Source organism: Prionailurus viverrinus, chromosome A1, assembly GCF_022837055.1.
Source record: "Prionailurus viverrinus isolate Anna chromosome A1, UM_Priviv_1.0, whole genome shotgun sequence".
Classification (NCBI taxonomy): domain Eukaryota; kingdom Metazoa; phylum Chordata; class Mammalia; order Carnivora; family Felidae; genus Prionailurus; species Prionailurus viverrinus.
In genome coordinates, this window is record NC_062561.1 from 104,816,226 (window position 1) to 104,840,052 (window position 23,827).

Here is a 23,827-nt window from a genome sequence, read left to right on the forward strand (position 1 = left end):
GCACAACCTTATGTTTGCACGAAAACAAAGTTTGAGAGAAAACGTGCCAAACTGTTGGGGAAACAGGAGATTGATTTTCCACGGCGCGGCGCTAGTGGTGCACAGTTTGCAATGATTGTGCATATCCGCCGGCGTTGACCCAGGTATCCGGAGCAGGCCGCGCGCAAGGTCAAAACGGGAGCCGGCCCCTCGCGGGGGCGCCCGAGCAGCCGCCGCCGTCTGGACCTTCCCGCCGCCCCGCCGGAAGTGCTCTCCTGACCCGCCGCGCCACGCCGCGGGAAGATGGCGCAGGACGCCGGCGACATGGAAGATGGGCAGCTTTCAGACTCGGATTCCGACATGACGGTCGCACCCAGCGACAGGCCGCTGCAGGTGCCGGTGAGTGTGAAAGGCGGGCGGGTAATTCGGAACCGGGAGCGCGCAGCCCGGGCTGCGAGGAGGCACGGGCGGCGGTGTGGGTGAGGGGCGGGCGCGCGGAGCCCGGACTGCACAAGGGACGCGCGGCGGTGTGGCTGAGCGTCGGGCGGGCGTCCCCGGCCCGGCACGCGGGCCCTGGCGGCGGGGAGAGGCGCTGGGCGGGGACGCGACAGCGGGCCGTCCGAACCCTGGCGCGGCATTTCGTTGCCAGGCGGGATCGCGTGGCTTTCGGCCTCCTGGAGACTGGCGTGCGGCGGTCGCTTCGCCTGCCCTGCCGGTGCTCTGGGTTTCCCGAATTTGCGGAGTTTGCCTGCCGCGGCGCGAGTAGGTTGTCTCGGCCCGGCAGATGTTGCCGAAAATGTATGAGCTGGGGACAGCGGCCAGAAACAGCCTGTGGCACTCCTTTTCGCCTTGGGCAAGTAAGGAGACTGAGGGCCGGTAATGAAATTCATCGTATGCACTGGGGCCTGGTTTTCCATAGTCCCAACCGACGCCGCTTCGCCGTGCAATAATGTGACACCCGGTTTTGTGTGAACCTCCCCGTTTTTTAAATGGGAGTGTATTTTGATTGCCTGCTAAGTAGCAAGCACTTTGAGCGAGCTTTGTGCTAGGCTGCTTGCCTTCGAAAACTGGCGCCTCTACTGTGTGACCAGTGCCAAGGTATTTAGCCTCGTGCCCCAATTTGTGTAATGGGAATGATAAGAATACGCCGCCGATAGGGTATTTGTTAGGGATTTAGTGAGTCATACAGTGCACAGCAATGCCTGACGAATCTTAGATGCCTTAGTTACTTGAACAAGGGAAAACTGGCTCCCCTTCCTGCCTGCCATTTCTGGCACATACTTGTGTTTAGTACAAAGTTGTTCCCTTTTGAATGATGTCTTAGGAAATTGATACAAAGGTTTCAGTTTTGGTTTTCAGTCTTTTCCAAGTTGTTTTACATAGATTGACCCATGACTCGGTAAGCTTAATAGCGTGAACTGTGCAGTGTTAGAAGGAGTCAGGGCTTCCTATGTGTAGGCGTTTACTATCCAATATCAAAAGAATATGGTCACAAAACCCTACAAAGGAAGTTGATTTGTCTAAGCGCAAGAACGGCGTGGTTTTTTTTTTAATTTTTTTTTTTAACGTTTATTTATTTTTGAGACAGAGAGAGACAGAGCATGAAGGGGGGAGGGGCAGAGAGAGAAGGAGACACAGAATCGGAAGCAGGCTCCAGGCTCTGAGCCATCAGCCCAGAGCCTGACGCGGGGCTCGAACTCACGGACCGTGAGATCGTGACCGGGCTGAAGTCGGACGCTTAACCGACTGCGCCACCCAGGCGCCCCAGAACGGCGTGTTTTGAAACAAAGAAAAATTGTCATAACTGTGTTCACCCTAAAACAAAACTTGTCAATTATTTTACCAGCAAAAATGGGATTTACTCTGAAACAGCAGAAAATCACAACTCTGACCAAGCGTTGCTAGGGCAAAACCGTAGGCAAGTGGGAATAAAGAAGGGGACTGCTCCTCTTTATAGGGGAGGGGGAAGAGTTGGGAGGGAATAAGCTGGGAGTTTAAAGTATAGTGGCTTTTCATTGGTTGAGTTGGGACAGTCTCTCAGTGGCTGGGCTGTTGCCAGGCTACAAGAAAAGCTTCCGCTTGCTGGGTTAGTAAGGTATAGGCATCTTTCTGTGTTAGGTGCAAGTTATGGTCTTTTCCTGATGATAAGGCAGGAGAAGTCCCTCTTCTAGCCTGCTGACCCTAGTTTAGTGAGGTTTCCTTTTATTAATTTTCACAACTGGTACTAAAAAGTATGGCGTATGTCATTTTCGAACATTCTGACGATAACTGAAAATAGAGAAAATCTTCCAAGGTGGCAATTAAGAGCTTCGGTAAGTTTTTAGAAAAAAGCCTTAGAACTAAGTGCTGTATTAGCTTTACAAATAAGAATTTGTGGTTTTAAAATGGGAAGATTCCGTGTAGAACTTTAGAAAAGTAGGGACTGGATCGGTTTCAGAGATTCATTGAGGATTGTTCTGCCTCACGGTGGTCCCGCTGAATCCCAAAATAACTTGTTTAAAACTGGGGCGAGCTGGGTGCAGCTGATGTGTTTCCTGCAAATTGATTGCATTTCTTTTCACTTGCAGAAGACACTAGGTGGGGACAGCATAGTGAGGCCCTTCCAGGGTACTGCAACGCCTTGTGCACCAGTGTCACATTATCGGACTGTTAAAAGTGTGGATTCCAGTGAGGAGAGTTTCTCTGATTCCGATGATGATAGCTCCCTTTGGAAACGCAAGCGACAGAAATGTTTTAATCCTCCTCCCAAGCCAGAGCCTTTTCAGTTTGGCCAGAGCAGCCAGAAACTACCTGTTCCTGGAGGAAAGAAGGTTAACAACATATGGGGTGCTGTGCTACAAGAGCAGAATCAAGATGCAGTGGCCACTGAACTTGGTATCTTGGGAATGGAGGGTACTATTGACAAAAGCAGACAGTCCGAAACTTACAATTATTTGCTTGCGAAGAAACTTAAGAGAGAATCTCAAGAACATACAAAAGAATTAGACAAAGAGCTAGATGACTATATGCACGGTGGCAAAAGAATGGAATCAAAGGAAGAGGAAAACGGGCAAGGTCATCTCAAACGAAAACGACCTGTCAGAGACCGACTAGGGGACAGACTAGAAATGAACTATAAAGGCCGGTATGAGATCACAGAGGATGATTCGCAAGAGAAAGTAGCTGATGAAATTTCTTTCAGGTGAGCATTAAAATTTGGCCTACAAATGAGTGCTTGGCCAACAATCTTCCGTTTATTGGAAATGAATCTAGGTACATTAAGAATGTTTCTTTTTAAGGTTGAAAAAATTTTTTTAATCTATTTTGAGAGAGAGCATGCGTGCGCGCGTGTGTGTGTGTGTGTGTGTGTGTGTGTGAGAGTGTGAGTGAGTGAGCAGGGGAGGGGCAGAGAGAGGGAGAGGGTGGATCCCAAGCAGGCTCCGAGCTGTCAGTGCCCCATGCCAGGCTCCATTCCAGGAACTGTGAGAGTGTGACCTGAGCTGAAACCAAGAGTTCAGTGCTTAACCGACTGAGCCACCAAGGTGCCCCTCTTTTGAAATTTTTAAATTTGAAGGATGGACTCTGGGCTTACTTGGTTATAGGACTATATCTGTGTTTCCTTAAATTTGGACAGGCCTGATAAAATAATTTTGCAAGCTTTTAGGAACTTGTAGCAGCTCTTCCCATTTAGTGCTTATCTTTTTAAAAGCTTATGTTTTCAAATTGTGGGGTTTTGTTTTGTTCTTTAGCGTTTTTGTTTTGTTTTGTTTTTTAGTTTTTTGTAATGTTTATTCATTTTTGAGAGACAAAGAGTGAGTAAGGGAGGGGCAGAGAGAGAGGGAGACACAGAACCCCACAGGTTCCAGGCTCCATGCTGTCAGTACAGAGCCCAACATGGGGCTCAAACCCACAAACCGTAATACCATGACCTGAGCCGAAGTCGAACACTTAACTGACTGAGTCACTCAGGCACTCCTGTTCTTTAGCGTTTTCAAATACTCATCACCTTTCTTTTATAATTTCATTGAGGCATATTGTACACATGATAAAATTCACCCATTTTTGGTGTTGATTTTTTAGCACATTTATCAGTTTTACAACAATAACCATAAACCACTTTTAAAACATTTCCATCGCCCCAATAAGATCCATCATACCCATATGCCCATTTAAAGCTATTCTTTGTTCCTATCCCAAATAACTGCCAGTCTACTTTCTGTTGGCATAAATTTGAATTTTCTGGACATTTCATATTGTTGGAATCATACAGTGTGTATTCTCTTGTGCTGGATTTATTTCACTTAATGTAATATTTTTGAGATTGTCCATGTAGCAGGAATCAACACTTTTTTAATTTATATACATATACAAACATCCATATTGAATTGCTGTTCCAATTCTTGGCTATTATGAATAATGCTCTATGAGCTTTGACATACAGATATTTGGAAACATTTTAATTTCTGTCGGGTAAATGCCTAGAATAGAATTTCTTGGTGTGTAGTAAATTGATACTTCATTTTTTTAACAAGCTCAAATTTTGTTTAGCTTTTTATTAGCTCTAAGTCGTTAATGAATAATGTCACTTGAAAACAGATATGGTTCAAGAGTAATATTGTGGTAGGAAAACAAGTATTTACCTTCCAGGCAAGCCTGTCAATGTTAGTACTGGATTTTTAACCTGCAGAGAAAGTTTGGAATTCGAGCGTTGGAAAGGAATTTAGAGATTTTTTTATAAACCAAAGACATCACTTTACAGATCAGGACACTGAGACCCAGTAGTTCATATGACTTCTCAAAGTCACAGTTGTGTCAGAGAGTCGGAACTAAACCTTGGTCCCTTTGTTCCTAGTCTAGTGCTCTTTCCATAATACAGTTCCTCTTGTTGAGAAGGAGCAAGGAAGCCAGGTCTGGTTAGAGAACTGGTAAAACTCCCATATTAATCCTTTATCTCTCTGGAGTATGGACTCTGACGTTAGAAGTATTGCTTAGGCTTCCTCTCTTTTTACCTCTCAGTAGTAGGATGAGGATAAGTACCTGTTTCATAAGGTTGTTGACACAATTAGCTGGGATAATGCCTACAAAATTTTTAGGATTGTGCGCATCCCATATTAAGTCAGTAAATATTAGCCATAGCCTTTGTTCTGAGGCAGAGAGACTAAGAGGAAGGTGCTATCCATTTTAAAGCTCCCAGACGTCGCTGGGACTTTTAGGCATAATAATTGAAAGCATAGTGTATGTTTTTTAATTGTTTTGAAGAGAATGGACTTACCTTCTTTTGCTTTTAGGCTTGCATTCCCTTTGCTGGATGGGCACATTTATTTTGAAACCACCATAATCCATGAAGGCAAAATGAGGGGGCGAGTTATGAGACTTGAGGTGGAACCTTGAGGTTACTGTCTTCTTGGGTGACCCAAGGTAGCAGCGTTTCCCTATCAGTGATTCTAAGGTTAAATATTGAATATTTCAAAACACAGATGTTAGCAGAATAGGATTTTGATCCCACTTGGGCACTAACCCAGGAGACTAAGGTAGATTTCTTCAACTTTATACAACAAATAAAGAAGTTAATATTACTCTGTTTGTTCCTTATCAGGTTGCAGGAACCAAAGAAAGATCTGATAGCACGAGTAGTGAGGATAATTGGGAACAAAAAGGCAATTGAACTTCTGATGGAAACAGCTGAAGTTGAACAAAACGGCGGCCTTTTCATAATGGTAAGACTAACTACTTTGTTGTTTCCATTTTATATTGTGTTTCGTGTGATTATTTTACCAAATAAACTTATCTCTGATTCTTGGATCTCTTACTTACCAATTTATTGCCGTGTGTTTCAGATTTTAAAAAACTGAATTTAAAAATTCCGTATCATTGGTTTTTGCATTTATTACTTTTCTTACAAAAACCATCCATAAATTGTGTCCTGTTAGTGAGTGGTCAACAACACATCTCTTACAGGGTTTGTTGAAAGTAGGGGCTAACATTTTTTTTTTTTTTAATGTTTTTTTAAGTTTATTTATTTATTTATTTTTTTCAACGTTTATTTATTTTTGGGACAGAGAGAGACAGAGCATGAACGGGGGAGGGGCAGAGAGAGAGGGAGACACAGAATCGGAAACAGGCTCCAGGCTCTGAGCCATCAGCCCAGAGCCCGACACGTGGCTCGAACTCACGGACCGCGAGATCGTGACCTGGCTGAAGTCGGACGCTTAACCTACTGCGCCACCCAGGCGCCCTAAGTTTATTTATTTTGAGAGAGAGCACAAGTAGGGGAGAAACACAGACAGGGAGAGAGAGAATCCCAAGCAGGCTCTGCACTGTCAGCACAGAGCCCCACGCAGGGCTCAAACCCACGAACTGTGAGATCATGACCTGAGCCGAAGTTGGACACTCAACCAACTGAGCCACCCAGGCGCCCCTTTAATGTTTATTCATTTTTGAGAGACTGAGAGAGACAGAGTGCGAGCACGGGAGAGGCAGAGAGAAAAGGAGACACAGAATCTGAAGCAGGCTCCAGGCTCTGAGCTGTCAGCCCAGGGACCGTACCCACAAACGGTGAGATCATGACCTGAGCCAAAGTCTGACAACTAACTGAGCCACCCAGGTGCCCCCGATATGGTATTCCTATATTTAATATTTTGAGGGACCTCCATGCTGGTTTTTATAGTGGCTGCACCAATTTACATTCCCACCAACAGCGTACAAAAATTCCCCTTTCCCCGCATTGTCACCAGCAGTTGTTATTTCTTATCTTTTTGTTACTAGCCATTCTGACAGGTATGAAGCGAGAAACACTACCATTTGAGAATGACCAGAAAGACCACTATTTTTGCTTAGGCCAGATCACACGCAGTGGCAGTTTATCCTATATAATGGTTTTGGAGATAACGTTTAATTCAGCTTTCACACTGGGAGACGACGAAGTCTGAATGGCTTCTTTCTTATTTGCTCTTCATGAATTTGAAAAGTAACATCATGTGAAAGTGAGTCAATATTACTTTAGAAATAGGAAAGAAACCCATTAGAGTAGATAGCAGTGGCTAAGGAAATACCCTGTGAGCATAGATTATAGAAGTTAACAACAAGACAAGTTATAATAGTCACGAAGAGTGCTTGGGTCATTCAGTTGGTAAACATCTGACTCCTGGGTTCAGCCCAGGTCATGATTTCTAGGTTGATGAGTTCCAGCCCTGCATCGGGCTCTATGCTGGCAGCATGGACCCTGTTGGGGATCCCCTGCTTGTGCTCTCTCTCTTTTTCTCTCTCAAAATAGATAAATAAACTTAAAAAAAAATAGTCATGGATGTACTGGCACCTCTTTTTGTGTCACTGCTAATAGTTGAACACAAAGTTATAGATTCATTAATATTTTATTTAAAAAAATTTTTTTAAGCATTTATTTATTATTGATAGAGATAGAGCGTGAGCATGGGAGGGGTAGAGAGAGAGGAGAGACACAGAATCTGAAGCAGGCTCTGGGCGCTGCTGATAGCACAGACATGGGCTTGAACTCACGAACCGTGAGATCATGACCTGAGCTGAAATCAAGAGTTGGACACCTGACTGACTGAGCTACCCAGGCACCCTGGTACCTGTCTGTTTAAAAGACCCTTTGGCCATTCGTGGACAGAGTATATACAGTCTCGTGTTTCTGCTTCTTTTTGTAGAATGGTAGTCGAAGAAGAACACCAGGTGGGGTCTTCCTGAATCTCCTGAAAAATACTCCTAGTATCAGCGAGGAACAAATTAAGGTAAATACAAGCTATAGTGCCCTTGACTTTTAAGACCCATCGTAATTTGACTTCTCCTCAGCTTCTTTCAATTCCCATCACCTGTTTTGCCTTAAATTGACCAATTTTGTCATTGTCTCGTTTCAAGTAAAACATGTGCCTTTATAAACTCTTCCTCTTCGTTTTTCTTCCCTTGCTGAGCAGCGTCACAGTTTCCTTTATGGCCATTTTCCTGGTCGTTTAGCCTGTGATTATTTTTTCTAGCCTCCTACAGCCTTTTATTAATGAAAGATTTCAAACATGGAGAATAGATGAAACAGTAACGGGATGAATTTCCTGCACTTAAGATTCGGGGTTATTAATATTTTGAGATTCTCACTTTACAGTTGTTCTTCTGTACCAGTTGGGAAAAAGTAACAAACATCATGACACTCAGCCCTAATTATTGTAGGAAGGAACTGTTAATAATAAGGACACTGTCTTACATTGTATCACCTAAGAGAAAGAAAAACAATTTCTTAGTATCAGGTATTGACCATATTCCAATTTCCTGAATTGTCCCCAGAATGTATTTTCTACCTTTTTTCCCTCCCTCAAACGCGGATCCCATCTAGATTTTCACATTTCATTTATTGTATCTCTTTCGCTCTCTTTAACTCCACATTTTCTTTCATGATTTAGACATTTTGAAGAGTCTGAGATGGTTGTCTAATAGAATGTACCACATTGTGGTCATTGTCTCCTTGTGGATTTGTTTCATTTAATTCCTCTGTCTCCATTAGTTCTTATGAACAAAAGCTAGCCTCTTCACTATTCATCATTTGTACGTTACTAGAATGTCCTCTTTGGGCGTTCTTCTGCAGTGTGAGTTTTTCATGGCTCAGCATTTATCTTTTAATTTGTTAATTAAGGAACGTGATTACATTTAGCAGATACAATCAAGATTAAGAACTTACTTCTTGCATAGGAAAGAGGTGATGGACATGGGACACAGATGGTGTATTGGATCAGCTTTGTGTTCTCTTTATTATAACTGGATAGCACATGTCACAGCATTGTGGTTTAGCCGTTTATAATGCTAATGATGACAGGTAAATAAAAGCCACTTCTCTCGAGCTAACGCACCGTCAGCACAGAGCCAGACTTGGGACTCGATCCCAAGGAACCGTGAGATCATGTCCTGATCCGAGATCAAGATCTTGTCAGTCGCTTAACCAACTGAGCCACCCAGGCGCCCCTCAATGTTAGTTTGTTTCCCCTCTTTTCTGGCTGTCCACTTCCAGTTTTTAAATCTGCTATTGAAATTGCTACAGGAAATGTTACTGTTACCGCACATTTGAAATCTCTTGTACATAATGCCTTTTTTTCCTCCTGAAACAATGACTGGTAGATTTGTAACAATGTCATTTTCCTGAGGAACAGCCTACTGAGTAGTAGAGTGGGGCTTAACTGCTTGGTTTTCCCTCCTCCCACACTGTAATCCCTGACAAAAGGTGTGCACTGAGAAGGAGCATTCTTCTGAGGAACATTAAACATTGTTTCATAGCAGAATGTCCCTGCTTACAGAGAAATAGCAAGGTGAGATAAAAAGAATTCTCTAACATTCAAAATCCGGGTTTTAATCTTAATTTTGCCATTTAGTGATTACATGAATACAAACAGAGCACTTACTTTCTCTCAGCCTTAATTTTGTCATCTATGAAGTGGGGACTGTAGTAAGTGCCCTGCCTATTGAATAGAGCTCTGAAAGGATTAAAGAAAGTGGTATCTGGAGAAGATTCTTCTAGGTAACCAAACTTTGGACAGACAGTTTCCACAAGCAGAAGAGAAGAAAATAACATTTATTCACCATGTCTGCAGCACTGGGCCACTTATTTATAGGATTTAATCTGCACCCCATTCTGTCAAAGTAGATGTTCCTGTGTTATGCACAGGACGAGTAATAAAAATGATTAGCCTGGGATTGCACAGAATACTGACTTGAAACAGGTTTTTTTCACTGAATCACATGTCTTTGAAATTCAGTTCTAACTCATTGTGGAGAAAGAGATTTTAATGTTAGTAGGTTATGTTAAACTACCAGAAACATTGCGTTGTAACAACAAACGTAGAAACATTTGGAATACCTAATAATTAAAGAATGTTGACCAAGAGGGTCATTTTTTGAAGTTTATTTATTTTAAGTAATCTCTGCACCCACTGTGGGGCTCGAACTCACAACCCTGAGATCAAGAGTTGCATGTTCTTCTAAGCCAGCCAGGCATACCCCAAGAGGGACATTTTTAAAAGGACTGCCCTTTAGCCTCTATTTTTGTGAAGCATTAAAAAAAAATTTTTTTCCGACATTTAGTTTATTTTTTGAGAGGGAGAGAAAGAGCATGCATCGGGGAGGGGCAGAGAGAGAGAGGTTGACACAGAATCGGAAGCAGGCTCCAGGTCCCGGGCTGTCAGCACAGAGCCCCACACAGGGCTCAAACCCAAGAATGGCAAGATCATGACCTGAGCCGAAGTTGGACGCCCAACCAGCTGAGTCCCCCCAAAGCACCCCTTTTCACAGCATTTTTAAGAAAAGGAGAAAAATGCAGTATTATTCAAGTTTTTTGAAAGGCAAAGTACAAATTTATAATGAAAAAGAGGCATGGGACAGTTAGTTGATATGTAAAATAGCAAAAAGTTACCAATGATTTGGTCTACTTTAGGGGGTTTTAAATGTTTTGGCTTTTAAGGTTTTCCTTTGTTTTTCCAAATTTTATGCATGGTGCATGGCTTAAGTAGTCTTGTTATTAGAGGAAAAAACCTAAAGCAAATAGTATTTCATCATAGGTCATTTTAAGTGTCATCAAGTGATAATGTTATAATTGTTCTTTGATCACTATAATGCTAACATTCAGTCTGTAGAATTTGGAAGGAAGCGGGAGCTGAATTGAGTGGGTCTTTTTGCCTTTTTAAAATTTGTGTTTTGGTATGTGACGTACCATTTTGGTTTGTAATTAAGTTTTGTTTTGGAAAGTATAAAGTTTGAGAGAGAAAAAAGAACGAGTAGTTAAAAAATAAATTAATTTTATATATATATATATATATACATACATGCACACACACACACACACTTTTTTTTTAAATGTCTATTTATTTTGAGACCGAGAGCATGTGCACATGTAAATGAGCAGGGGAGGGACAGAGACAGAGGGGAAGAGAGAATCCCAAGCAAGCTCTGTGCTGTGAGCACAGAGCCCAATGCAGGGCTCGATCCCACAAACCATGCGACCATGACCTGAGCCAAAATCAGGAGTCGAGACGCTTAACTGACTGGGCCACCCGGGCACCCCTTAGCTGCTATATTTTTTAAAAGTTTGGCTGTAATGGTCCCCCTCTGCAAATAGCATACAGTTGAGGTTCTTAACTTGTAAAATTAATTATATATACGTAGGAAAAAACTGCCCTCAGATTATCTCTTGTTTGCATTTGTCATAACAACACTAACAACAGGTTACAACATTTCTTTGGGCCGTTTCCCAGTTTGTTCTATCACATTCATAACCCATGGAATGCAGTTCCTTTTAAAAAGTCTTGATATATTTGGAGTGAAAAGGGCAACTTTATAATTTTACTGAGTGTTGCCAAGCATTGTACTACTTAGAATTGTTGTTATCAACATGCTCAGATGTGCTTTCCCATGAAATGGAAATGCTTCTCCTTGCAGCTTCTTTTTCTCTCTCCGCTTGAAGGTTAAGTAGACTCTTTAAAAGATTGTGAATTGTCACTCTTCCGTGAAGGCAACGCAGTCGGTTTTAAGAATGTGAATTTGGAGAGCTACTAGATGAGCTAACTTTTTATACCTTCACCTGTTGGCTCTGCAGTCTTGTGCCTCACTTTCCTCATCGGATTTTAATGTATGTGCTGCCGATGCGGGCACTCTCCCTTTCCTCGTCAGAAAAGGATAATACCCACTCCATGAGCTTCTGGTGAGAGTGAACAGTTCTTAGCACCATGCCTGGCATGTAAATGTGCCTGTTCAGTAAATGGTTGCCAGCCTCATTTTCCTCTTGTCACTTTCTTGTGTCCTTCCTCCACTTCTTAACACGCGTACCCTCCTTCTCCACCTCCAATCCCTTGTCCTTTCTCTAGCAAATACTTTTAGTCCTCCCGTCCACCAAAGCGTTCATCTTCTGAAGCTTTCCCTTGTCTCCTTAATTTGAGTTCCTTACTCCTTCCTCTGCTAATTCTGTGTGCTGCTTGTAACTACTTAGCATAAATTTTTGGAGAGGGTCCCCTTTATTTCACCGTCTTCCACAGTGGTTTTTATAAACAAGGAGGGACTTGTGATTTGTGCACTTTAAGGACATAATAGAGACTGACTTGGTTACAGCTTTTAATAATCCCTTCCCAGAAGATAATAGGGTGCCCATCCTACCTTCTGTTTTAAACCTTTGAACCTGCTCTGTCTTAGCAGTCATTTTTGGCCTTCTCTTCAGATCCCTGACCTACTTTTCTTTCTTTTGTACCCTCTGAATCTACACTTCTCCACCTGTATCAAGGTTCCCAGAGGCTATTTTAATGTTTTTCCATGTAATAGTTTAATAAAACGCATTTTCCACTTCAGCTCTCATCTGCTGGCAGTTTTGCCTCTTGGAGGAGGTGAGGACGTTTGGCAATGCCTGGAGAAGTGTTTGGTTGTCACAGTTTGGGGATGGGTGGATATATGCTAGTGGGTAGAGGCCAGGCATGCTGCGGAACACCTTGCAGTGCGCGTGGCAGACTGCCACAGCAGTCGCCAAGGTGGAGGGCCCTGGACTAACAATCTCGTATTTTTGTGTTATAAAATCCCTTTTCTGTAACTTCCTGGAATATATCCTAGTGCTGACTACATTGTGTTTATGCCTTGTGGTCTAAGTTTTTGACAGATTTGTGTGCCCACATTAATTACAGTGACATTTTTTAAGGAATGGATGTTTTCCATTGTGTAGGTTACGTGATCATACTTAGTCACACATTTCAGGTGTTGCTTGGTTTCTTAGCATGCACAGTCACGTATGGTTATTATGACAGTTTCCAAGTTAGTACACTTTGTTTCAAAGACTTGTGTTTTTCTTGTGACAAATTAGATTTTCTTTAACTCCTGAATGACGTGATTTTCCTGCTGTCTCGTCCCACGTAGGAAACCTGTAGCTCTGATGGTATGTTATGGTTGAATAAGCATGGGCCCTGGAGTGAACATGGGGTTGAGTTGGAATTACAGCTTCATCCTCTGTCTGCAGTGGGGACTCCCCTACTGTCTTAGACTCTGTGCGTCATTTACGAGTCTAATAATATTTCCTTGTTTTTTGTGAGAGATGGAGATCACGAAGGGTCCTCCTTGTACCAAACATTTAATAAACAGTCCTTCTTGCTTAAGGTTGTTCCTTTATTGTAGGACATTTTCTACATTGAAAATCAAAAGGAGTATGAAAATAAAAAGGCTGCTAGGAAGAGAAGAACACAAGTGTTGGGGAAAAAGATGAAACAAGCTATTAAAAATCTAAATTTTCAAGAAGATGATGACACATCTCGAGAAACTTTCGCAAGTGACACCAACGAGGCCCTGGCCTCTCTTGACGAGCCACAGGAAGGCCACGGAGAGACCAAGTTGGATGCAGAGGAAGCCATCGAGGTCGATCATTCTCACGATTTGGACATCTTTTAGTACATTTTGAGGATTAAGCCTTTCTAGAATAACCTTGTGATAAGCCATTTCTACTGAGATTGCTTCGTTTTACTTTGCACTGATAAACCTAAAAATCTGGACAGAAAGAACTGTTTTCTTGCTGAAAATAATGTTGAATTTGTGGGAAGATGAATGTTATTGATAGACCCATTTCTCATGTCTGACAAAATATTTAAAAGTATATAGCAGAGATTTAATTTCTCAATCTGTTGCATGTGTTAGTTATTACTAGTTGATAATTACTTTTGTCCAGGTCATTGTAACATGCCATTCAAAAAGTTGTTTTCTTTTTTTGATTTATCTTTGTAGCGAATTATGATTGGTTTCAAAACATTCCGTAAAAAGATCTTAATAAGGCACATAAATTGTTAAACTGTTACAAATGCATTCAGATTTAGTTTTTCTGTGTTCTGAGAACTTTCAAGCAATTTTAAGGACAGAGACAAAATAGGTTTATACTCATCAGTATAAACTTATTTGTCAGGAAGTAAATTAACATCAGAAGCTTTTCAAAGAAGTCTTCATTCTTAACTTTTTTTTGACTTCCTTTAAATTAACTCGATCTTACACTGAATACTGAATGTGATCCATACCTGTGTAATTATCATGTACATTTAAAAAATTCCCGGTGGTTGCCTGCCTAAGACTGCTTTACCTTATGTTAAGGAAATTGGGTATTAAAAATGTTACATCTGCCTGAAGTGTCAAATTACTCATTCTTATTGAAGGAAATAAAAGTAGTTAAGGTGTTCCAAGGGTTGACTTTAGTCTACAAAATAGATTAGGCAAAAATATGTAAGAAGCAATTGTAAACTCTTCTTTACAGATAGTTCTTGAAGTTTTTCTTTAGTTCCTGGAATACATAGTCATTGAAGTTGGATCTAAGGATACAAGTGGGAAAAGAAGAGGAAAATGGTTATTGGTTGCTTTTTATTCATGACGAACACAAAAATAAAACTAGATTTTGTGCAGTGACTTTTTTTTTTTTTTAAGATTTATTTATTTATGTAGTGTCTATACTCAGCATGGGGCTCAAACTGGGCATTGTGAGTTCAAGAGACTCAGGCACCTCTCAGCCAGGTGCCCCTCAAGTGACTGTTTTTGAAACTTCAGACATGCTTTCATAAAATTGCTATAACCAAGGGAAGAAAACTATTTTAAATACGTAACTGAATATTGTTTCTGAGATTCTTTATGAGAGGTGATCTTAAAGGTATGTTATGTTGGGATAGGGCACCTGAGTGGCTCAGTCATTTGAGCGTTGGACTCGATTTCGGCTCAGGGCGTGATCTCCCGGTTCGGGAATTCAAGCCCTGCATCGGGCTCTGTGCTGACAGTGCGGCGCCTTCTTGGGGTTCCCTGTCTCCCTCTCTCTCTGCCCCTTCACCCCTGCCTCAAAAATAAATAAATAAACATTAAAAATAATAAGAAACGTGTAATACTTTGGGAAAAATAACATCCAATTAAGTGCTGGTTTATATGCCACACGTTCATGTAAATACTGCTAATATTTCTAGTTACACTTGTTGAAGAGCATTAACATTACAGTCTAGTTCATCTTCACTAAATGGACCATCCTGGTTCATTTTCACCAACAGTTGTTACCTTACTATCTGGAAACTGTACGGGTTTCTGGTATGGATTAAACCCTAACGTTAAATGCAAACCAACAGTTGAGGTCTTTAGTTTTTTAGGAATCCATTCCATATTATTATTATTATTTCATCTTGGATTCTTACCCTGTACTTCTGCCACAAGGTACTGAAGGTTCGAAAAAAACGAACCTGTTAAAATGATTCTGCAAAATCTTTCCTTTTTAAAAAATACTTATTTTGGGGAGAGCACAAGTTGGTAAGGGGGCAGAGAGAGGGGGACAGGATCAGAAGCAGGCTCTGCACTGACAGGGTGACAGCAGTGAGCCTGATGCGGGGTTCGAACTCACCAACAGTGAGATCATGACCTGAGTTGAAGTCGGACGCTCAACCGACTGAGCCACTCAGGTGCCCCACTGCAAAATCTTTCTGAAATGACCCAGAGAAGGATATCAATTGGTGTTCACTGGCACCTGTGTAGAGAAACTGTGACTTCCTGGAATTCTACAAATACCCATTGCAGCCATACGCTGAGGGAATTGATGCCAAATGTTCAGCAGGATTTTTGACGTGTCCCAGATCGGTTTATTCATTAGTGTGAAAGAACTGCCTTAACCTCACAAAAGAGATGCAATTCAGGTTCAGTATCATGGGTGGCAAGTTCAAGTTAGGGAACAAAGGTACCACATGGAGCCCTGTGAACTCCACCGAAAGCAGCCTCTGGAAAAAGAAGCCCTAAGATGGGGATACTGCTGTTGGCTGATAGCTCTAACAGCCCCATAAGCCTTCTTTTCATGTCCAGGTCACCCCAGGACTGAGTACATGTATGAAAAAGACTCTTACTGTGATCCTTCCTCTTTAAAATAGCATCTTGGGAGGCGCCTGGGTGGCTCAGTCGGTTGAGCGTCCAACTTCAGCTCAGGTCATGATCTCATCGTCTGTGAGTTCAAGCCCCACGTCGGGCTCTGTGCTGACAGCTCAGAGCCTGGAGCCTGCTTCGAATTCTGTGTCTCCCTCTCTCTCTAACCCTCCCCTGTTCATGCTCTGTCTCTCTGTCTCAAAAATAAATAAACATTAATAAATAAATAAATAAATAAATAAATAAATAAATAAATAAATAAATAAAATAGCATCTTGGGCCCCGGGTGGCTCGGTCAGTTCAGCGTCTTCAGCTCAGGGCATGATCTCGCGGTTCGTGGGTTTGAGCCCCGCGTTGAGCTCTGTGCTGACCGCGCAGAGCCTGCTTCGGAACTTCTGTCTCCCCCTCTCTTTGCCCCTCCCCTGCTTGTGTATTCTCTCTCCTTCTCAATAATAAACATTTAAAAAATAGTAATAATAAGTAAAATAGCATCGTGGCCACTACCTCAGTCGAGGATCTACCCATCCGCTCCTCGGCACCTCAAAGCACCTGTTGTTGCTGCCTGGAGTCCTCATCAGCTCCCCGTGGAGGTGTACATCCACGGCCAGATTCTCCTGAAGGAATTCCTCCCCCTCTGTGTCTGCTTTTGTTTATTTGTGCCTGATGATTCACACCACTGACGGTGAACACCAGCGTCCTGCTGGGGAAGGCGGTATGCCCTCTGGAAACTGCAGGGTTTGGGGATTCGTCGAGGTCTTCTGCTTCCAGACCTGCTCCAGAAGCAAGATGACCTGGTCAGAAGGGAGTGAGGGTCCTATTGGGGCACAAGCCAGGGTTTGGAGTCCTCTCCAACACTTCAACGTTGAGGGTTCTTTATATTTTTACCTATTAAAATTACTCTTCTCTGAACCTTTCTGCCCATTCAAATCTGGAAATGTCTAACCATCCAGAAGCTTCTGGCTGTCTCAGTTGGTAGAGAATGCAACTCTTGGTCCTGGGGTTGTGAGTTTGAGCCCCATGTTTGGTGAGGAGATTACTTTAAAAAAAAAAGAAAGAAAAAGAAAAAAGAGGGGTGCCTAGGTGGCCCAGTCGGTTAAGAGTCCGACTCTTCATTTCAGCTCAGGTCGTGATTTCATGGTTTGTGAGTTCGAGCCCCAGGTCCAGTTCTGCGCTGACAGTGTGGAGCCTGCTTGGGATTCTCTCTCTCCTATTCTCTCTGCCCCTTCACCCACCCTTTCTCAAATTAAATAAATAAATAAGAAAGAAATGTCTATCCAAACTATTGCCAGGTATATATTCAGTGAATACTCTCACCAAACTGGCCATAATTCTTATGCTCAGGCTTTTTTTTTTTTTAATCTTTTTTTTTAACATTTATTTATTTTTGAGACAGAGACACAGAGCGTGAGCAGGGGAGGGGCAGAGAGAGAGGGAGACCCAGACTCCGAAGCCGGCTCCAGGCTCTGAACTGTCAGCACAGAGCCCGATGTCGGACTCGAACTCACAAAGTGTGAGACTGTGAGCTGAGCCGAAGTCAGATGCTTTAACTGACTGAGCCACCCAGGTGCCGCTCAGCCTAGCTTCTTACTTGCTGGCTATGGGATCGATCCCAATAATCTTCCACCTACTAATAACCCTCCACCTCTCATGGCGATTTAAGTGTCATTCCTCTAAGACACAGTTGCTGTGATAAAATGAGTTTTTATAATCTCCAATATTCTGCAATATATTTCAGATCTTCAGGGGTAAAATGGCTTGAATTGGCTTGGATCGAAACATATTTGACTCCCGCTCGTGAAGTGTGTGTGTAAGCAGTCGGTAGCAAACATAAATGACACACAACCACTATGCATAAGTAAGAAAATAAGCTAAGGGCAAATAAAGAATGTGAACATGGAGGGCTTCTTTGTGAATAATAATGATACAGTCCAGAGTGCCGTCTAGTATGCGTGTGTCAAATTTGTACTATGTCCGGAAGCATCCTCATTTTTGAAAAATTGTTCATGATGGGAACGTTTTAGTCATGCAGCTATAACATCACTAAAAATGGCTGAAAACTCCACATTCTTTTTTTTTTTTTTGAAATGTCAAACATGTAATTCTTTAACTTTTTTTTAATGTTTTTATTTATTTTTGAAAGAGAGAGAAAGAGCATGGGCGGGGGAAGAGCAGAGAGAGGGGAGACACAGAATCAGAAGCAGGCTCCAGGCTCTGAGCTGTCAGCACAGAGCCCGACGCGGGGCTCAAACTCAAAGACCGCGAGATCATGACCTGAGTCAAAGTCCAGACGCTCAACCGACTGAACCACCCAGGCGCCCCTGAAAACTCCACATTCTTAATCAACTGCTGATGTAACTGCTGTGGGTTGCCATGAAGTTAGCAAAACAGTGTGATGTCTGAGGCAGCAATGTCATCATAATTACATGAGTGAGTTAGTGAAGTTCTAGATGAGAATTCTGTCCCTCCTGGAGGTGATGGCTTCGGGGAAGGACACGTGTCCTATCTTACCGAAGCTTGCCAACAGCTGCACTGATGAGAGTTCATATAAGCCTTCTAATGAGTGAGGACCTGGGCGTTCTGGATTGAGGGGGGTTTATTTCTTGTTTTGTTTGCAATCCCGGAGCTACAAAGATAAGGACAAACATTTTGTGCTTCCTTTGGCATCTGTATGGAAAACTTTGCGTCCCAGAGGGAAACAATGTATATGCAGGGAGAAAGCAAGTCTGACCTGAGTGTAAAGCAGATACTAAATTCAGAAGCTGGTTTTTGTGGCTGGTCAGAGACTTCTTGTAGGCCTGGGGAAAATCATGGAGTCTGCTGCCTTTCCCCTTACTATCAGGTTAAATGAAAACTGAGAGCAAATTGTAAAGGACAGCGTGCAGTTGGAGGCTCAGATACCCAGCCTGGACTCTGGCTCTTGGTGATACTTGGAGATTTAGTGGGTTCATTATTAGATGAGCCGCAAACAGTACCATAGCTCTGTGTCCTGAAGCTATGGGGATCCACACATCATGGATGCAGCAATAATGCTAAAACAATTATATTTAACTCACAAGATATCCTTCCTTCCTGCCTTCCCAATCTCTAGGTGTGCTCCAAATGCTGGGGTTCATTTGCCACGATTTTCAGTAAAGCACGGGATGATCCCAAGACGTTATGTTATGCCTTGGAAAGAAAATATGAAATTCAGGAACATGAATCTGAAGGTATTTTCCTCTAAATGTTCATAATAAAAAATTCATAGTTGTAGTATAATTTAATATATCTATGAATAGACATATCTATAACTATACAAAAGCTATTTTTTTAAGCTTATTTATTTATTTTGAGAGAGAGTGGGAGAGGGGCAGAGATGGAGAGAGAGAGAGACAGAGACAGAGACAGAGACAGAGACAGAGAGAAAGAGAGAATCCCAAGCAGGCTCCACGCTGTCTGCACAGAGCCCAACAAGGGACTCGAACTCACAAACCCTGAGATCATGACCTGAGCCAAAATCAGGAGTCAGACACTTAACCAATGGAACCACCCAGGCACCCCTACAAAAGCTATTTTTAAATTCATATTTATTTATTCCAGCTTTATAGGGAATAATACAGAAATATACATTTTTTAAATGGACAGCCTGATGACTTAATAAACATACACACTGTGGAATCATTACCAGGCTCAAGATAATTAACACATTCATCACCTCACATAGTTAACTCTTTTTCTGCTGGTGAACATAAGAGCCACTCTCTGCAACTTTCAAGTATGCAATACTGTGTTATTAACAGTATTCAGTTACCATGCTGAAATGAGATCTTCAGACCTTCTTATTCTTATAAGGGAAAGTTTGTGCCCTTTGACTTGTGTCTCCCCACTCCCCCTCCCTCCTGGCAACCACCATTCTCCTGTCTGACAAAAACTATTTGATGTACTTTCATGTGTCAAGGTGTCAGAGCTCTCTATCTACCTTTGTGTCCACATAATGCCAACTCACAGTTAAGAACGGACTTAATTAGGGGCGCCTGGGTGGCTCAGTCGGTTGAGCATCCGACTTCAGCTCAGGTCCTGATCTCACTGTGCAGACGGCTCAGAGCCTGGAGCCTGCTTCCGATTCTGTGTCTCCCTCTCTCTCTCTCTGTCCCTCCCCCACTCAAGCACTGTCTCTCTCTGTCTCTCAAAAACTAATAAACATTGAAGAAAATAAAAAAAAAAAAAAAAAAAAAAAAAAGAATGGACCTAATTAATATTAATGAAGTATGTCATTAATATTAAAGCTGTGGTACAGAGCATGCATTTTTAAAGCTGTACTGCATATGTGGGTTGAGAGCTACAGGAACAGTTTGGCTAGATTTACAGATAAGACTCACTGCCCATTCACTGCTGCTATTCAGTATTTTCAAAGCATTTTCCAAATTCAGATGAGCTGATCACTTGTGAAAAGATAAGTTGTTTCTTTGAAGGGGAATAGAATCTATTGTAATAATCAGACTACAATAGGAGACTTCAAATTAGGATTCCTAGGGGCGCCTGGGTGGCTCAGTTAGTTGGGTGTCCAACTTCAGCTCAGGTCGGGATCTCGCAGTTTGTGAGTTCGAGCCCCACGTTGGACTTTGTACGGACGGCTCAGAGCCTGGCGCCTGCTTCAGATTCTGTGTCTCCCTCTCTCTCTGCCTCTCCCCTACTCGCACTCTCTCTCAAAAATGGATAAACATTTTAAAAAATGACCATTTTATATTTGAGAAAATTGAGTCTCACAGCAGGGCAAATGACTTGTACACGGTCATAAGCAGTGAGTAAGTAAGTACATAAGTAGTCAGCAGTCCGCACTGCTCTTGTGGATGGTCCAGACACCAGCCAGAGAGCATGCTTTAAAAAAAAGGCGGGGATGTTAGGTTGCTCTGTCCCTTAGACCTTCCTCTTTAGCGGGGTTAGTTAGAAAAACTATCAGGGAATCTCCATCTTCATCTAATAAAGTGCTGTTTGGTGTGAATTATAGCGGATTTTTCCCCCCTTAGCACGGAGAAGTATGTGGGATCCACGCTGGCCCTTTCGAAGACTCTCTGTTTTTGAATCACAGCGAAAGGCTTTGTCATGGGGAAGATCGAAAAGTTGTCTTAAAGAAAGACCCACCAGAAATAAAAATTGCAGATATGCCTCTACATTCACCACTCTCCAAATACCAAAGCACTGTGATTTCCCACGGCGTCAGGAGGCGTCTGGTCTGACAAAAGAATAAAGTGCCGAGGTGTTTCAATCTCAATCTCTTCCTTTCCCCATGAATGTTGAAGGCCATCATACAACTGTATTTCACCTACAGGTTCCATTTGTTTAAAGGCTATAAGTCAGTTGTACATTTTATACATTACGAAAGCTTTTTTTTTAATGTTTATTTATTTTTGAGAGAGGAAGAAAGCATGCGAACGTGGAAGGGGCAGAGAGAGAGGGAGACAGAGGATCCCAAGCGGGCTCTGTGCTGAGAGCAGAGAGCTCAACGTGGGGCTTGAACTCACGAACCGTGAGATCATGACCTGAGCTGAAGTCGGACCTTCTGACCCACCCAAAAGCCTGTCTACTTTATAAAGGCTTTTGAAAGGAGATAGGCTCTGGGAACATCTAAGATAAAGTGGGGAGGCAAGGCAAACTCTCCCTGAAATTAATTTCACGCCAAATAGTGAAAAACCCGAAGATGCATCCAATCCAACCATCTATCCCCACCGTGTTCCTCTTTGTCTTGTCCTCACCCCTTCGTTGTTCATCCCCTCCAAAACTCAGCCTCAGATGAGCCAAGCTGAAACAGAGTGGCAGCACGTGGGATTGTTTCGCCTACTTTTCCGACTGCCCCAACGTCATGTTCCTGCCCCACCTCGCCAACACACTTCCCCCCACCAAGTCTCTGCATCCTGGTAACTCATCACCATGGTAACTGGCAGTTTGGCAGATACCTCTTTGATACACCGCATGATTTTCTACTGGCTCACTGTATCTAAGTATCAATTTCCTGTAGCAAAGAATGGATAAACATAATTTAAAAACGTAAAGATGGCCATAAGCAAATGGTACATCACTGTGGAAGACGGTGTAGTGATTTCTCAGGCAGTTAAACATAGAAGAATTACCTCATGATCCAGCATTTCCACCTCTGGGTATATGCCTAAAAGAATTGAAGGCAGTGGGGCACGCGGCTGGCCCAGTCTGTAGATCTTTCAACTCTTAATCTTGGGGTTGTGTGTTTGAGCCCCACATTGGGTGTAGAGATAACTTTAAAAAGTCTTAAAGGGGCGGCTGGGTGGCTCAGTCAGTTATGCATCCGGCTTCGGCTCAGGTCATGATCTTGTGGTTTGTGAGTCCCAGCCCTGCATCAGGCTCTGTGTTGACAGCTCAGAGCCTGGAACCTGCTTCCGATGTGTATCTTTCTCTCTCTCTCTCTCTCTCTCTCTCTCTCTCTCTCTGCCCCTCTCTTGTTCACACTCTGTCTCTCTCTCTCAAAAATAAACGTTAAAAAAATTATTTTTAAGTCTTTAAAAAAAGAGAGAATTGGGATGCCTGGGTGGCTCAGTCGGTTAGGTTCCTGACTCTTGATTTTGGCTCAGGTCATTATCTCCTGATTGGTGAGTTCGAGCCCCACATCAGTCTCCACGCTGACAGTATGGAGCCTGCTTGGGATTCCCTCTATGCCCCCTTCCGTGTTCTCTTTCTCTCTCTCTCTTTCTCAAAATAAGCTAAATAAGTTTAAAAAAAAAAAAAGAATTGAAAGCAGGGACTCAAACAGGTATTTGTCTGTCAATGTTCATAGTAGTATTATTCACAGTAGCCAAAACAGGGAAACAATTTAAATGTCCACTAACAGATGAATATATAAATAAAATGCAGTATATGCATGCAATGGAATATTATTCAGCCGTGAAATGTAGTAAAAATTTGATACATACTATAACATGGAGGAATCTTGAAAACATGCTAATGAATAAGCCAGACACAAAAGGACAACATTGTATAATTTCTCTTGTATGAGATACCTAGATACCTAGAATAGTCAAATTCCTAGAGAAAGGAAGAAATAGCAGTCCCAAAGGCTACAGAGGAGGAGAGAATAGGGTCACTGTCTAATGAGTACAGAGTTTCAGTTTGACATGGTGAAAAAGTTCTGGAAGTGGATGGTTGCACAACAAGGTGAATGTACTTACTGCCACTGAATTGTACATTTTACCACAAACTTTTTAAAGATTTTCTTTTTACTTTATTGTTTAAAGTTTACTTACTCATTGCTAAATGTTTTTATTTTTATTTTTTAATGGCTTTATTTGTTTTTGAGAGACAGCGTGGGCAGGGGAGGGGCAGAGAGAGAAGGGACAGAGGATCTGAAGTGGGCTGTGTGCTGATAGCAGGGAGCCCAATGTGGGGCTTGAACCCGTGAACCATGAGATCATGACCTGAGCTGAAGTCAGACATTCAACTGACTGAGCCACCCAGGCACTACTTATTGTTCATTGAGACAGAGAGAGAGAACAAGCAGGACAGGAGCAGAGAGAGGAGAGAGAATCCCGAGCAGGATCCAATCTGAAAACGTGGCTCAGTCCCACGAACCGTGAGATCCTGACCTAAGCCGAAATCAAGAGCTGGACGCTTAACTGACTGAGTCACTCAGACGTCCCAAGATTTTCTTTATGTTTTTCAGTAATCTCTACGCCCAGTGTTGGGCTTGAACCCACAACCCTGAGATCAAGAGTCACATGTTATGCCAAGTGAGCCAGCCAGGTGCCCCGTACCTCAGTTTTTTTAAAAAAGATCATAGTGAGGGGCGCCTGGGTGGCTCAGTTGGTTAAGCATCCGACTTCGGCTCAGGTCATGATCTCACGGTCTGTGAGTTCAAGCCCCACGTCGGGCTCTGTGCTGACGGCTCGGAGCCTGGAGCCTGCTTCGGATTCTGTGTCTCCCTCTCTCTCTGACCCTCCCCCGTTCATGATCTGTCTCTCTCTGTCTCAAAAATAAATAAAACATT

At 42.6% G+C, this 23,827-nt stretch overlaps 2 protein-coding genes across 2 annotated transcripts; both read left to right on the forward strand.

The window, feature by feature from the left end:
• Positions 1 to 204: 204 nt before the first annotated feature.
• PHAX (phosphorylated adaptor for RNA export) lies at positions 205 to 14,085 on the forward strand. The gene is made up of 5 exons (XM_047874453.1): positions 205 to 378; positions 2,547 to 3,160; positions 5,555 to 5,675; positions 7,626 to 7,709; positions 13,099 to 14,085. Exons 1-5 carry the CDS (start codon positions 283 to 285, stop codon positions 13,366 to 13,368), a joined length of 1,185 nt encoding a protein of 394 aa, XP_047730409.1. The 5' UTR covers positions 205 to 282; the 3' UTR covers positions 13,369 to 14,085.
• Positions 14,086 to 18,284: 4,199 nt separating this feature from the next.
• On the forward strand, positions 18,285 to 21,082 carry TEX43 (testis expressed 43). The gene is made up of 3 exons (XM_047874467.1): positions 18,285 to 18,400; positions 18,929 to 19,046; positions 20,844 to 21,082. The coding sequence occupies exons 1-3, from the start codon at positions 18,288 to 18,290 to the stop codon at positions 21,051 to 21,053; spliced, it is 441 nt and encodes a 146-aa protein (XP_047730423.1). The 5' UTR covers positions 18,285 to 18,287; the 3' UTR covers positions 21,054 to 21,082.
• The last annotated feature ends 2,745 nt before the right edge of the window (positions 21,083 to 23,827 follow it).

Bases quoted from the DNA above. Each gene is read 5' to 3' on its own strand.
- PHAX (XM_047874453.1), top strand. From the start codon at position 283: ATGGCGCAGGACGCCGGCGACATGGAAGATGGGCAGCTTTCAGACTCG. The intron at 379-2,546 runs GTGAGTGTGAAA...TTTCACTTGCAG, and splicing joins ACAGGCCGCTGCAGGTGCCG to AAGACACTAGGTGGGGACAG. The intron at 7,710-13,098 runs GTAAATACAAGC...CCTTTATTGTAG, and splicing joins TCAGCGAGGAACAAATTAAG to GACATTTTCTACATTGAAAA.
- TEX43 (XM_047874467.1), top strand. From the start codon at position 18,288: ATGAGAATTCTGTCCCTCCTGGAGGTGATGGCTTCGGGGAAGGACACG. The intron at 18,401-18,928 runs GTGAGGACCTGG...CCCAATCTCTAG, and splicing joins TCATATAAGCCTTCTAATGA to GTGTGCTCCAAATGCTGGGG. The intron at 19,047-20,843 runs GTATTTTCCTCT...TTCCCCCCTTAG, and splicing joins TCAGGAACATGAATCTGAAG to CACGGAGAAGTATGTGGGAT.